At 45.6% G+C, this 14,925-nt stretch overlaps 1 protein-coding gene across 1 annotated transcript in view; it reads right to left on the reverse strand.

Moving 5' to 3' along the window:
• Positions 1 to 276: 276 nt before the first annotated feature.
• The window catches only part of LOC311123720 (transmembrane protein 19-like), a 24,653-nt gene continuing 10,004 nt past the window's right edge, over positions 277 to 14,925 (reverse strand). The window contains exons 4-8 of the mRNA XM_084197958.1: positions 10,869 to 11,006; positions 10,297 to 10,373; positions 10,003 to 10,180; positions 1,499 to 1,708; positions 277 to 1,137 (exon numbers count right to left, since the gene is read on the reverse strand). Coding sequence (XP_084054084.1) covers positions 977 to 1,137; positions 1,499 to 1,708; positions 10,003 to 10,180; positions 10,297 to 10,373; positions 10,869 to 11,006 — 764 coding nt within the window. The 3' untranslated portion in view covers positions 277 to 976. The remainder of the gene's footprint in view (positions 1,138 to 1,498; positions 1,709 to 10,002; positions 10,181 to 10,296; positions 10,374 to 10,868; positions 11,007 to 14,925) is intronic.

A 14,925-nucleotide genomic window follows, 5' to 3' on the forward strand; every position in this document is an offset into this window, starting at 1 on the left:
ACTGCATACACAAAGCCCTTGATCCGTGTTCACAAAGCCTCCCAGGGTAGGAGTGCTGATCTAGGTTCCTTCTGTCCATGTCATCTGATTCAATATAATCTAAACGCAAAACTGATCACAGATCAGCACTGCTACACTAAAAGGCTTCGTGAATACAGACCCTGATCCCAGATCAGCTGCTGGTGTAATCTGTACTCGGATCACGGTCCTTGAAAAGGGTAAACATCACCTGGTAATGCTACTCTCTCAACATTCATATGATGCAATAAGGCAAAAATCCATCAAGTATTTATTCCAATGCTAATTGTTTACAGCATCAATTGGAGACTTATCAAAATAACCATTACAAACCACATTTGTAAAGGACATTCATAAAGGACTTAATAATAATAATAATATGCCATTTGTTTGGGGGCTGGTGACATAAAACACTTTCACTTCTGTCTCTCTCATTCCTTCTCTAATGTAGGGTGTAGGCTCCTCTCACCCCGTCTCTCACCCCTTCTCTCACCCCTTCTCTCACCCCTTCTCTCACCCCTTCTCTAGTGTAGGGTGTAGGCCTACTCAAAAGAGAGTATTACAACACAAACTCACAATCAAACAAAAAACACTGCTCTCCTATAAAGTCCATACACTTAATGCATTTCAGGAAACAACTCAAATCTAGATGATTAAACTAAGATCAACAAATGTATTACCAAAAAGACACGCAATCAGAGTTGAGGTTATTTGTAGCATGGTAACTCCATTTCCTTAGACAACAAGCTAGACCATACTAGGTAAAGTATAAAACATGGTATATTGTGGTAGTGGCACGGCTTCAATACAACAAGCAAAACATTTGCTCCAAATTTTGACAAAACAAACATTTGCTCCAAAGTTTGACAAAACAAACATTTGCTCCAAATTTTGACAAAACAAACATTTGCTCCAACATTTGAAAACACAAATCAGGGAAGTGTAAAGAGTGCCTTCCCTAGTGAGGCCAGAAGCCCCAGGCAACACCGGGAAGAACCAAAGCTACTATGATGGAAGAGAAGAGGTTAACGCCGTTGTTGTCCAGGATAGGCTTCCCACATATCCGCTTAGTAGTCACAGACTCATAGTTCACAACCTTTCCAACGCTGGCATCATAACCTGGGGGAGAACAGACAGCATCTATGAGTAAGAGTGGAGCAGACATTTTTAATGCCTGCGATGTTTGAAATTAAAAGACACTTCAAGCGCCTGCTGATATCCATTTGGAATGTATTAAACATATGTAAAAACAATTTTTAAAGGGGTCCATTCAACATGAAAAATCCAAATAAATGAATAACATTAATCTATATCTTCAGTTAGTTATGTATCCTTTTCCCTGATAATAACATGAACTAATCCCTGATAATAACATGTTAATAACTAATCCCTGATAATAACAAGTTAATAACTAATCCCTGATAATAACATGAACTAATCCCTGAAAATAACATTAATAACTAATGGTTGTCAGACCCACCTGAGTACTGCCAGTGTGCTCCCAGGACAGAGTCCAGCATGGACCCCACTAGGCCAGCCATGGCTCCATAGACTATGATTGGCCACTGGGGATCAGCCAGGTGCAGGTCACGGACCAATAGGATTTGAGAGATATAGTAAGCCACGCCCACTGCCAGGCCCCCCAGGAAGCTAGCTAGTAGACCCACTGGGGTCACTCCTCCATTGGTCCCTGTGAAAAGAACAGAGGAACCATTAACACCAATGGAGAGGCTAGCTCTCATGGGGCGCATTGTTAGAACTGACGGTGAATTGGATCCACTAGTAGGCACAGGTGTAGTAGAAACATTTATCTAAAAACAAGCTCCCAAAATAGGAACAGGAAGCAGGAAGACTAGACTATTTACAGTATACTATGTGGTTACTATCCCTTACCCCCATTGAAACTAGCACTGAACACAAAACACTCCCCGCCCAACGTGGGGCTCGAACCCACGACCCTGAGATTAAGAGTCTCATGCTCTACCGACTGAGCTAGACGGGCCTGGAGGCAACTGGAATTCCCCCGCGCATAGGAACTGTCAGGATGAGTCAGGAACCCTGCCCCCTCCTGGTTTTAACATCACCTGCCACAGTCATTTACTGTGATGCTCTTCTTACTCAACACTGAGAATAGTTGTAAGTGGAGTCGCACTGTCAATAGATAGACATTATTTACATTACATTTCAATTAACTGACTCCAACCCTGTCCCCTTTTAGATTTCACATATCACCCACAGTCTTTTATCCTGTTACTCATCAATGTGAAAAGAAAAGTTGTTGACTGAACAGTCAGTAAACAGATTTACTTTCTTTCCAACCAACCCTCTAGTGTCTAAAATGCTGACACATTTATCAGAAGGAGAAAGGCTTTCAAATCAAAATGTTAGCGCCCAACGTGGGGCTCGAACCCACGACCCTGAGATTAAGAGTCTCATCCTCTACCGACTGAGCTAGCCGGGCCTGCATCACCACATAACACCACCCCCATACAGGCCTCAGTGTGAACCAACCCTGTCCACTGACAGACCTCACAGGGTGTGAACCAACCCTGTCCACTGACAGACCTCACAGGGTGTGAACCAACCCTGTCCACTGACAGACCTCACAGGGTGTGAACCAACCCTGTCCACTGACAGACCTCACAGGGTGTGAACCAACACTGTCCACTGACAGACCTCACAGGGTGTGAACCAACCCTGTCCACTGACAGGCCTCAGTGTGAACCAACCCTGTCCACTGACAGACCTCACAGGGTGTGAACCAACCCTGTCCACTGACAGACCTCACAGGGTGTGAACCAACCCTGTCCACTGACAGGCCTCAGTGTGAACCAACCCTGTCCACTGACAGACCTGACAGGGTGTGAACCAACCCTGTCCACTGACAGACCTCACAGGGTGTGAACCAACCCTGTCCACTGACAGACCTCACAGGGTGTGAACCAACCCTGTCCACTGACAGACCTCACAGGGTGTGAACCAACCCTGTCCACTGACAGACCTCACAGGGTGTGAACCAACCCTGCCTCTTGGATTTCACCACTCCTCTATATCACCACCCTAGTACTCATCACTGTCAGAAGTTGTTGTTTGAACTAAACAGTCCAACAAATACTGGTCATTTATGTTGCACCTGTACTAACAACTATACCTCTAAGGCTGGTTTCCCGGACACAGATGAAGTCCTAGTCCAAAAACATGCTCAATTGAGACTCTTCATAGGAAGTGGTTTTTCGTCTAGGACTATGCTTAATCTGTGTCCAGGAAACTACCCGGTATGCAAATCAAAAGGTTAGCGCCCAACGTGGGGCTCGAACCCACGACCCTGAGATTAAGAGTCTCATGCTCTACCGACTGAGCTAGCCGGGCCTGAGGGCAACTGGAATTCCCCCGCGCATAGGAACTGTCAGGATGAGTCAGGAACCCTGCCCCCCTCCTGGTTTTAACATCACCTGCCACAGTCATTTACTGTGATGATCTTCTGACTCAACACTGAGAATAGTTGTAAGTGGAGCCGCACTGTCAATAGATAGACATTATTTACATTACATTTCAATTAACTGACTCCAACCCTGTCCCCTTTTAGATTTCACATATCACCCACAGTCTTTTATCCTGTTACTCATCAATGTGAAAAGAAAAGTTGTTGACTGAACAGTCAGTAAACAGATTGACTTTCTTTCCAACCAACCCTCTAGTGCAGGGTTCTTCAATTCCGGTCCTGGAGGGCCGAAACACTTCTGTTTTTTATTTCTACCTGGTAGTTAATTGCACTCACCTGGTGTCCCAGGTCTGAATTAGCCCCTGATTAGAAGGAGAGGATGAAAAACAGAGGTGTTTCGGCCCTCCAGGACCGGAATTGAAGAACCCTGCTCTAGTGTCTAAAATGCTGACACATTTATCAGAAGGAGAAAGGCTTTCAAATCAAAAGATGTGCGCCCAACGTGGGGCTCGAACCCACGACCCTGAGATTAAGAGTCTCATGCTCTACCGACTGAGCTAGCCGGGCTTGCATCACCACATATCACCACCCCCATACAGGCCTCAGTGTGAACCAACCCTGTCCACTGACAGACCTCACAGGGTGTGAACCAACCCTGTCCTCTGACAGACCTCACAGGGTGTGAACCAACCCTGTCCACTGACAGACCTCACAGGGTGTGAACCAACCCTGTCCACTGACAGACCTCACAGGGTGTGAACCAACCCTGTCCACTGACAGACCTCACAGGGTGTGAACCAACCCTGTCCTCTGACAGACCTCACAGGGTGTGAACCAACCCTGTCCACTGACAGACCTCACAGGGTGTGAACCAACCCTGTCCACTGACAGACCTCACAGGGTGTGAACCAACCCTGTCCTCTGACAGACCTCACAGGGTGTGAACCAACCCTGTCCACTGACAGACCTCACAGGGTGTGAACCAACCCTGTCCACTGACAGACCTCACAGGGTGTGAACCAACCCTGTCCACTGACAGACCTCACAGGGTGTGAACCAACCCTGTCCACTGACAGACCTCACAGGGTGTGAACCAACCCTGTCCACTGACAGACCTCACAGGGTGTGAACCAACCGTGTCCACTGACAGACCTCACAGGGTGTGAACCAACCGTGTCCACTGACAGACCTCACAGGGTGTGAACCAACCCTGTCCACTGACAGACCTCACAGGGTGTGAACCAACCGTGTCCACTGACAGACCTCACAGGGTGTGAACCAACCCTGTCCACTGACAGACCTCACAGGGTGTGAACCAACCCTGTCCACTGACAGACCTCACAGGGTGTGAACCAACCCTGTCCACTGACAGACCTCACAGGGTGTGAACCAACCCTGTCCACTGACAGACCTCACAGGGTGTGAACCAACCCTGTCCTCTGACAGACCTCACAGGGGGTGAACCAACCCTGTCCACTGACAGACCTCACAGGGTGTGAACCAACCCTGCCTCTTGGATTTCACCACTCCTCTATATCACCACCCTAGTACTCATCACTGTCAGAAGTTGTTGTTTGAACTAAACAGTCCAACAAATACTGGTCATTTATGTTGCACCTGTACTAACAACTATACCTCTAAGGCTGGTTTCCCGGACACAGATGAAGTCCTAGTCTAAAAACATGCTCAATTGAGACTCTTCATAGGAAGTGCTTTTCAGTCTAGGACTATGCTTAATCTGTGTCCAGGAAACTACCCGGTATGCAAATCAAAAGGTTAGCGCCCAACGTGGGGCTCGAACCCACGACCCTGAGATTAAGAGTCTCATGCTCTACCGACTGAGCTAGCCGGGCCTGGAGGGCAACTGGAATTCCCCCGCGCATAGGAACTGTCAGGATGAGTCAGGAACCCTGCCCCCTCCTGGTTTTAACATCACCTGCCACAGTCATTTCCTGGAATGATCTTCTTACTCAACACTGAGAATAGTTGGAGTCGCACTGTCAATAGATAGACATTATTTACATTACATTTCAATTAACTGACTCCAACCCTGTCCCCTTTTAGATTTCACATATCACCCACAGTCTTTTATCCTGTTACTCATCAATGTGAAAAGAAAAGTTGTTGACTGAACAGTCAGTAAACAGATTTACTTTCTTTTCCAACCAACCCTCTAGTGTCTAAAATGCTGACACATTTATCAGAAGGAGAAAGGCTTTCAAATCAAAAGGTTAGCGCCCAACGTGGGGCTCGAACCCACGACCCTGAGATTAAGAGTCTCATGCTCTACCGACTGAGCTAGCCGGGCCTGGAGGCACAGCCCACACCAGCCCAACTTAACACAACTCTTAGACCAGGATGGGAAATAACAGCCCAATATGTAATAACTCTTAGACCAGGTTGGGAAATGACAGCCCAATATGTAATAACTCTTAGACCAGGTTGGGAAATAACAGCCCAATATGTAATAACTCTTAGACCAGGTTGGGAAATGACAGCCCAATATGTAATAACTCTTAGACCAGGTTGGGAAATGACAGCCCAATATGTAATAACTCTTAGACCAGGTTGGGAAATGACAGCCCAATATGTAATAACTCTTAGACCAGGTTGGGAAATAACAGCCCAATATGTAATAACTCTTAGACCAGGTTGGGAAATAACAGCCCAATATGTAATAACTCTTAGACCAGGTTGGGAAATAACAGCCCAATATGTAATAACTCTTAGACCAGGTTGGGAAATAACAGCCCAATATGTAATAACTCTTAGACCAGGTTGGGAAATAACAGCCCAATATGTAATAACTCTTAGACCAGGTTGGGAAATAACAGCCCAATATGTAATAACTCTTAGACCAGGTTGGGAAATAACAGCCCAATATGTAATAACTCTTAGACCAGGTTGGGAAATAACAGCCCAATATGTAATAACTCTTAGACCAGGTTGGGAAATAACAGCCCAATATGTAATAACTCTTAGACCAGGTTGGGAAATAACAGCCCAATATGTAATAACTCTTAGAGCAGGTTGGGAAATAACAGCCCAATATGTAATCACTCTTAGACCAGGTTGGGAAATAACAGCCCAATATGTAATACCTCTTAGACCAGGTTGGGAAATAACAGCCCAATATGTAATAACTCTTAGACCAGGTTGGGAAATAACAGCCCAATATGTAATAACTCTTAGACCAGGTTGGGAAATGACAGCCCAATATGTAATAACTCTTAGACCAGGTTGGGAAATAACAGCCCAATATGTAATAACTCTTAGACCAGGATGGGAAATAACAGCCCAATATGTAATAACTCTTAGACCAGGTTGGGAAATAACAGCCCAATATGTAATAACTCTTAGACCAGGTTGGGAAATGACAGCCCAATATGTAATCACTCTTAGACCGGGTTGGGAAATGACAGCCCAATATGTAATAACTCTTAGACCAGGATGGGAAATAACAGCCCAATATGTAATAACTCTTAGACCAGGTTGGGAAATAACAGCCCAATATGTAATCACTCTTAGACCAGGTTGGGAAATGACAGCCCAATATGTAATAACTCTTAGACCAGGTTGGGAAATGACAGCCCAATATGTAATAACTCTTAGACCAGGTTGGGAAATAACAGCCAATATGTAATAACTCTTAGACCGGGTTGGGAAATGACAGCCCACACCAGCCCAACATGTAACAACTCGTAGACCAGGTTGGGAAATGACCAGTCTAGAGACAATAATAGTAACAACTATCAAAATTAAGTACCCTCTTTTTACATACACTCTGCATCCCAAATGGCACCCTATTCCCTATATAGTGCACTACTTTTGACCAGGGCATTTGTGCCATTTGGACTTAGCCATAGTGTGGGGCTGAAAGACATGATCCAAAGGTCTCATGACCCCCCCCCCATAGAGAGACAAACCGTGCCAGGAATAGCCTGAATATGGATATATCCTTTAACTTCCTGTTAACAAGCCTCATGACAGCATGAGACTTGACCTTTGACCATGTCTTATACCCTAATCCTCCACTTGTGATAGGACATAGCATTATTACATGGTATAATAGCACCATTATAAACATTCATTTAGTCATTACTGGTTATATATATATATATATATATATATATATATATATATATATATATATATATATATATATATATACACACACACACACACACACACACACACACACACACACACACACACACACACACAAACACAGTACCAGTCAAAAGTTTGGACACGTCTACTCATTCAAGTGTTTTTCTTAATTTTTTTTCTACATTGTACATGATTCCATGTGTTATTTCATAGTTTTGATCAAAATCAAATCAAATTTTATTGGCCACATGCGCCGAATACAACAGGTGCAGACATTACAGTGAAATGCTTACTTACAGCCCTTAACCAACAGTGCATTTATTTTTTATTAAAAAAGTAAAATAAAACAACAACAAAAAAGTGTTGAGAAAAAAAGCGCAGAAGTAAAATAAAATAACAGTAGGGAGGCTATATATACAGGGGGGTACCGGTGCAGAGTCAATGTGCGGGGGCACCGGCTAGTTGAGGTAGTTGAGGTAATATGTACATGTGGGCAGAGTTAAAGTGACTATGCATAAATAATTAACAAAGTAGCAGCAGCGTAAAAATGATGGGGTGGGGGGGCAGTGCAAATAGTCCGGGTAGCCATGATTAGCTGTTCAGGAGTCTTATGGCTTGGGGGTAGAAGCTGTTGAGAAGTCTTTTGGACCTAGACTTGGCACTCCGGTAACGCTTGCCGCGCGGTAGCAGAGAGAACAGTCTATGACTAGGGTGGCTGGAGTCTTTGACAATTTTGAGGGCCTTCCTCTGACACCGCCTGGTATAGAGGTCCTGGATGGCAGGAAGCTTGGCCCCAGTGATGTACTGGGCCGTACGCACTACCCTCTGTAGTGCCTTGCGGTCGGAGGCCAAGCAGTTGCCATACCAGGCAGTGATGCAACCAGTCAGGATGCTCTAGATGGTGCATCTGTAGAACTTTTTGAGGATCTGAGGACCCATGCCAAATCTTTTCAGTCTCCTGAGGGGGAATAGGCTTTGTCGTGCCCTCTTCACGACTGTCTTGGTGTGTTTGGACCATGATAGTTTATTGGTGATGTGGACACCAAGGAACTTGAAGCTCTCAACCTGTTCCACTACAGCCCCATCGATGAGAATGGGGGTGTGCTCAGTCCTCTTTTTTTCCTGTAGTCCACAATCATCTCCTTTGTCTTGGTCACGTTGAGGGAGAGGTTGTTATCCTGGCACCACAGGGCCAGGTCTCTGACCTCCTCCCTATAGGCTGTCTCATCGTTTTCGGTGATCAGCCCCCCCCCCCCCTTATCACAACACAACTGATTGGTTGAAACGCATTAAGAAGGAAATAAATTCCACACATTAACTTTTAAGAAGGCACACCTGTTAATTTAAATGCATTCAAGGTGACTACCTCATGAAGCTGGTTGAGAGAATGCCAAGAGTGTGCAGAGCTGTCATCAAGGCAAAGGGTGGCTACTTTGAAGAATCTCAAATATAAAATGTATTTTGATTTGTTTAACATTTTTTGGTTACTACATGATTCCATATGTATTATTTCATAGTTTTGATGTCTTCACTATTATTCTACAATGTAGAAAATAGTAAAAATAAAGAAACACCCTTGAATGAGTAGGTGTAGCCAAACGTTTGACTGGTACTGTATATATGGCCCTTTACGGAGTTAATGAGCCTGGGCTTGGTCTGACTGAGGACGGGCCCCACCTCTGATGCCCAGGTGTGTGTGTGTACCTGTAGGAACCTCTCTCCAGGAGGTGATGAGCCTGGGTTTGGTCTGGCTGAGGACGGGCCCCACCTCTGATGCCCAGGTGTGTGTGTGTACCTGTAGGAACCTCTCTCCAGGAGGTGATGAGCCTGGGTTTGGTCTGGCTGAGGACGGGCCCCACCTCTGATGCCCAGGTGTGTGTGTGTACCTGTAGGAACCTCTCTCCAGGAGGTGATGAGCCTGGGTTTGGTCTGGCTGAGGACGGGCCCCACCTCTGATGCCCAGGTGTGTGTGTGTACCTGTAGGAACCTCTCTCCAGGAGGTGATGAGCCTGGGCTTGGTCTGACTGAGGACGGGCCCCACCTCTGATGCCCAGGTGTGTGTGTGTACCTGTAGGAACCTCTCTCCAGGAGGTGATGAGCCTGGGTTTGGTCTGGCTGAGGACGGGCCCCACCTCTGATGCCCAGGTGTGTGTGTGTACCTGTAGGAACCTCTCTCCAGGAGGTGATGAGCCTGGGTTTGGTCTGGCTGAGGACGGGCCCCACCTCTGATGCCCAGGTGTGTGTGTGTACCTGTAGGAACCTCTCTCCAGGAGGTGATGAGCCTGGGTTTGGTCTGACTGAGGACGGGCCCCACCTCTGATGCCCAGGTGTGTGTGTGTACCTGTAGGAACCTCTCTCCAGGAGGTGATGAGCCTGGGTTTGGTCTGACTGAGGACGGGCCCCACCTCTGATGCCCAGGTGTGTGTGTGTACCTGTAGGAACCTCTCTCCAGGAGGTGATGAGCCTGGGCTTGGTCTGGCTGAGGACGGGCCCCACCTCTGATGCCCAGGTGTCCCCCGTAGAGCAGGCCAAGGCCCCCAGCAGAGACAGGCACATCCAGGAGGCCGAGTACTGCTTCCCAAAGTCCACCGGCATCTCCCCAGGACCCACCTGATATTAACCAGGACCACACAATGGAAATAACCTCAGATGTGTGATGATGTACTGTTGGCTGAGGCAGCTGTATATGTATTTAAATGTATAATTAATTAAATTCATTGATTGACCTCGATCATATAGAGCAGGGCCAGCTCTGTGGGGACACCACCGTTACAGAACACCTGCACCCAGTTCCTCTGACCACCTGGAGGGCAAAGGGGACACACATTAAAATGATAGTTTGTCCCCTACATGACTGTAAGTCGCTTTGGATAAAAGCGTCTGCTAAATGGCATATTATTATTATTATTATAGTTCACTTCCAAATGTTTCACTTACTTTTGATCTCCCTAGGGGGTTGTTTTTTTCCCTTGTTAAATAAGCTAAAACTTCAAAAAGGTGAACTATCCCTTTAAGGTCAAATGGCTTATGCAGGTTTGTCAGATATCACTGACTGAGGCAGATAGACCAACCAATCCAGTAGCAGGCTGTTGCTGACTGGGGTGTGGCCTGACTGGGGTGTGGCCTGACTGGGGTGTGGCCTGACTGGGGCGTGGCCTGACTGGGGTGGCCTGACTGGGGTGTGGCCTGACTGGGGTGTGACCTGACTGGGGTGTGGCCTGACTGGGGTGTGGCCTGACTGGGGCGTGGCCTGACTCTCTAGAGATTCATTTAGCATCTAGCTACTGTAGCTTGTTACCTTCTTTATAGTCAGAGTCCAGCTTCTTCTTGACTTCTTGTTTCCAGCGCGTCAGCTTGGAGGAAGTGATGAAGAAAGCCAGCAGGGCGGAGAAGAAGCTCATGTTGGCCATGGTGAGGATGAAGCCGACCAGCAGGGCTGTAGGGACAGAGAACTAAAGCATTAAAACAATGCAACTCAAAACACACTTGCCTGGTCCCAGATCTGTTTGTACTTGTGTTTATAGCCAACTCTTATGGCTGTTGTTATGACCACGTGTTTGTTTGACATAACAACAACCACAGGAGCTGGCACTAACAGATCTGGGACCAGGTTACAAACTAGGCCTAACTACCTTATCGGAACAGTACTGCAGGACATCTACTCTCTCCATATGATTTCTGAAAGAATCATGATGAAAGTGGCCATTTTATGCCCTTTTCAGACCAATACACGCCTCCTGTAAGACCCTGTGATCTGTGAACCGTTCATGAGACAGACATCTTGGTGATATTATCCTCCTTATAGTGTGCTCAACCATATGGAGTATGACTTGATTATGAAAAAAACAATTTCACATTCATTTATTCAACATAAAAAAATATATTAATATGAATATCTGAAAAGTACCCTTTTTGATTTTGTTCATTTTAAGACATATTGTCTCGGAACAATATACTCTACATCATGTCAGTGATTCTCTCGTTAACACAGGTGAGAGTGTTGACGAGGACAAGGGTGGAGATCACTCTGTCATGCTGATTGAGTTAGAATAACAGACTGGAAGCTTTAAAAAGGAGGGTGGTGCTTGAAATCATTGTTCTTCCTCTGTTAACCATGGTTACCTGCAAGGAAACACGTGCCGTCATCATTGCTTTGCACAAAAAGGGCTTCACAGGCAAGGATATTGCTGCTAGTAAGATTGTACCTAAATCAACCATTTATCATGAATAAAGAATGGTAACAACACATCCTCTGAGAGCAACTTCTCCCAACCATCCAAGAACAGTTTGGTGACGACCAATGCCTTTTCCAGCATGATGGAGCACCTTGCCATAAGGCAAAAGTGATAACTAAGTGGCTCGGGGAACAAAACATCAACATTTTGGGTCCATGGCCAGGAAAACTCCCCAGACCTTAATCCCATTGAGAACTTGTGGTCGATTCTCAAGAGGCGGGTGGACAAACAAAAACCCACAAATTCGGGCAAACCCCAAGCATTGATTATGCAAGAATGGGCTGCCATCAGTCAGGATGTGGCCCAGAAGTTAATTGACAGCATGCCAGGGCAGATTGCAGAGGTCTTGAAAAAGAAGGGTGAACACTGCAAATATTGACTCTTTGCATAAACTTAATGTAACTGTCAATAAAAGCCTTTGACACTTATGGAACGCTTGTAATTATACTTCAGTATACCATAGTAACATCTGACAAAAATATCTCATAACACTGAAGCTGCGAACTTTGTGAAGACCAATACTTTGACCATGACTGTATAAGTCTAAAAAGAGCCTACAATTGCCACTTCCATCATGATTTTCTCAAAAATTGTTTGTGATACAAACGTCAAAAGAACCTTCCTCCCAGTTTCTATGTGAGAATTGCCAGAACAATCTGCGATACCCCAAAAAATATTTCCGGCCTATTCTGCCGTGGAATGTGCCAATTAATACATGAATAAACTGCTCCATCAGTTGAATCATGTGACTCAGCACAGAACCCCGATTTTAAAAGGAATGGTGACTAAATCAGTTCCTCTCAGATCCAAATCACTACACCACATGAGAACCGCCGGTGGCCTGGCTAATGTGTGACTGGCGTCAGGGCAACCACTCTTCTCAAACGTACGCCTGGGGCTTGCTGGAACTGTGTGGAACGCATCTTAGATGTAATAATAGGAGTCTCTGTTGGGTGTTTGATGCTATTAGTCATTCTAAGATGCGTTCCACACAGAGACTCCTAAGGTTAAAGTGATACTTGGGATTTTGGCAAATCAGTCCCCGAGTGGCGCAGTGGTCTAAGGCACTGCATCGGCAGTGCTAGCTGTGCCACTAGAGATCCTGGTTCGAATCCAGGCTCTGTCATAGTTGGCCGCGACCGGGAGACCCATGGGGCGGCGCACAATTGGCCCAGCGTCGTACAGGGTAGGGGAGGGAATGGCCGGCAGGGATGTAGCTCAGTTGGTAGAGCATGGCGTTTGCAATGCCAGGGTTGTGGGTTCAATTCCCATGGGGGGCCAGTATGAACATTTTTATAATAATGTAATTTGCTCTAGATAAGAGTGTCTGCTAAATGACTTAAAATGAAAAAAAAAAAATGCTTTATCTACTTTCCCAGAGTCCGATGAACTCTCGGATACACATTTGTCTCTGTGTCCTGTATGAAGGAAGTATCTACAGTAGATAGATACTGAATAGTATTATGCAGTATATACAGTGGGGAGAACAAGTATTTGATACACTGCCGATTTTGCAGGTTTTCCTACTTACAAAGCATGTAGAGGTCTGTAATTTTTATCATAGGTACACTTCAACTGTGAGAGACGGAATCTAAAACAAAAATCCAGAAAATCACATTGTATTATTTGTAAGTAATTAATTTGCATGTTATTGCATGACATAAGTATTTGATACATCAGAAAAGCAGAACTTAATATCTGGTACAGAAACCTTTGTTTGCAATTACAGAGATCATACATTTCCTGTAGGTCTTGACCAGGTTTGCACACACTGCAGCAGGGATTTTGACCCACTCCTCCATACAGACCTTCAGGTTTCGGGGCTGTCGCTGGGCAATACGGACTTTCAGCTCCCTCCAAATATTTTCTATTGGGTTCAGGTCTGGAGACTGGCTAGGCCACTCCAGGACCTTGAGATGCTTCTTACGGAGCCACTCCTTAGTTGCCCTGGCTGTGTGTTTCGGGTCGTTGTCATGCTGGAAGACCCAGCCACGACCCATCTTCAATGCTCTTATTGAGGGAAGGAGGTTGTTGGCCAAGATCTCGCGATACATGGCCCCATCCATCCTCTCCTCAATACGGTGCAGTCGTCCTGTCCCCTTTGCAGAAAAGCATCCCCAAAGAATGATGTTTCCACCTCCATGCTTCACGGTTGGGATGGTGTTCTTGGGGTTGTACTCATCCTTCTTCTTCCTCCAAACACGGCGAGTGGAGTTTAGACCAAAAAGCTCTATTTTTGTCTCATCAGATCACATTACCTTCTCCCATTCCTCCTCTGGATCATCCAGATGGTCATTGGCAAACTTCAGACGGGCCTGGACATGTGCTGGCTTGAGCAGGGGGACCTTGCGTGCGCTGCAGGATTTGAATCCATGATGGCGTAGTGTGTTACTAATGGTTTTCTTTGAGACTGTGGTCCCAGCTCTCTTCAGGTCATTGACCAGGTCCTGCCGTGTAGTTCTGGGCTGATCCCTCACCTTCCTCATGATCATTGATGCCCCACGAGGTGAGATCTTGCATGGAGCCCCAGACCGAGGGTGATTGACCATCATCTTGAACTTCTTCCATTTTCTAATAATTGCGCCAACAGTTGTTGCCTTCTCACCAAGCTGCTTGCCTATTGTCCTGTAGCCCATCCCAGCCTTGTGCACGTCTACAATTTCATCCCTGATGTCCTTACACAGCTCTCTGGTCTTGGCCATTGTGGAGAGGTTGGAGTCTGTTTGATTGAGTGTGTGGACAGGTGTCTTTTATACAAGTAACGAGTTCAAACAGGTGCAGTTAATACAGGTAATGAGTGGAGAACAGGAGGGCTTCTTAAAGAAAAACTAACAGGTCTGTGAGAGCCGGAATTCTTACTGGTTGGTAGGTGATCAAATACTTATGTCATGCAATAAAATGCAAATTAATTACTTAAAAATCATACAATGTGATTTTCTGGATTTTTGTTTTAGATTCCGTCTCTCACAGTTGAAGTGTACCTATGATAAAAATTACAGACCTCTACATGCTTTGTAAGTAGGAAAACCTGCAAAATTGGCAGTGTATCAAATACTTGTTCTCCCCACTGTATATATATAATTTAGATACTGAATAGGACTATGCTGTACATATACAGAT

Source organism: Coregonus lavaretus (assembly GCF_964263955.1).
Source record: "Coregonus lavaretus genome assembly, contig: HAP1_SCAFFOLD_1406, whole genome shotgun sequence".
Taxonomy (NCBI): Eukaryota; Metazoa; Chordata; class Actinopteri; order Salmoniformes; family Salmonidae; genus Coregonus; species Coregonus lavaretus.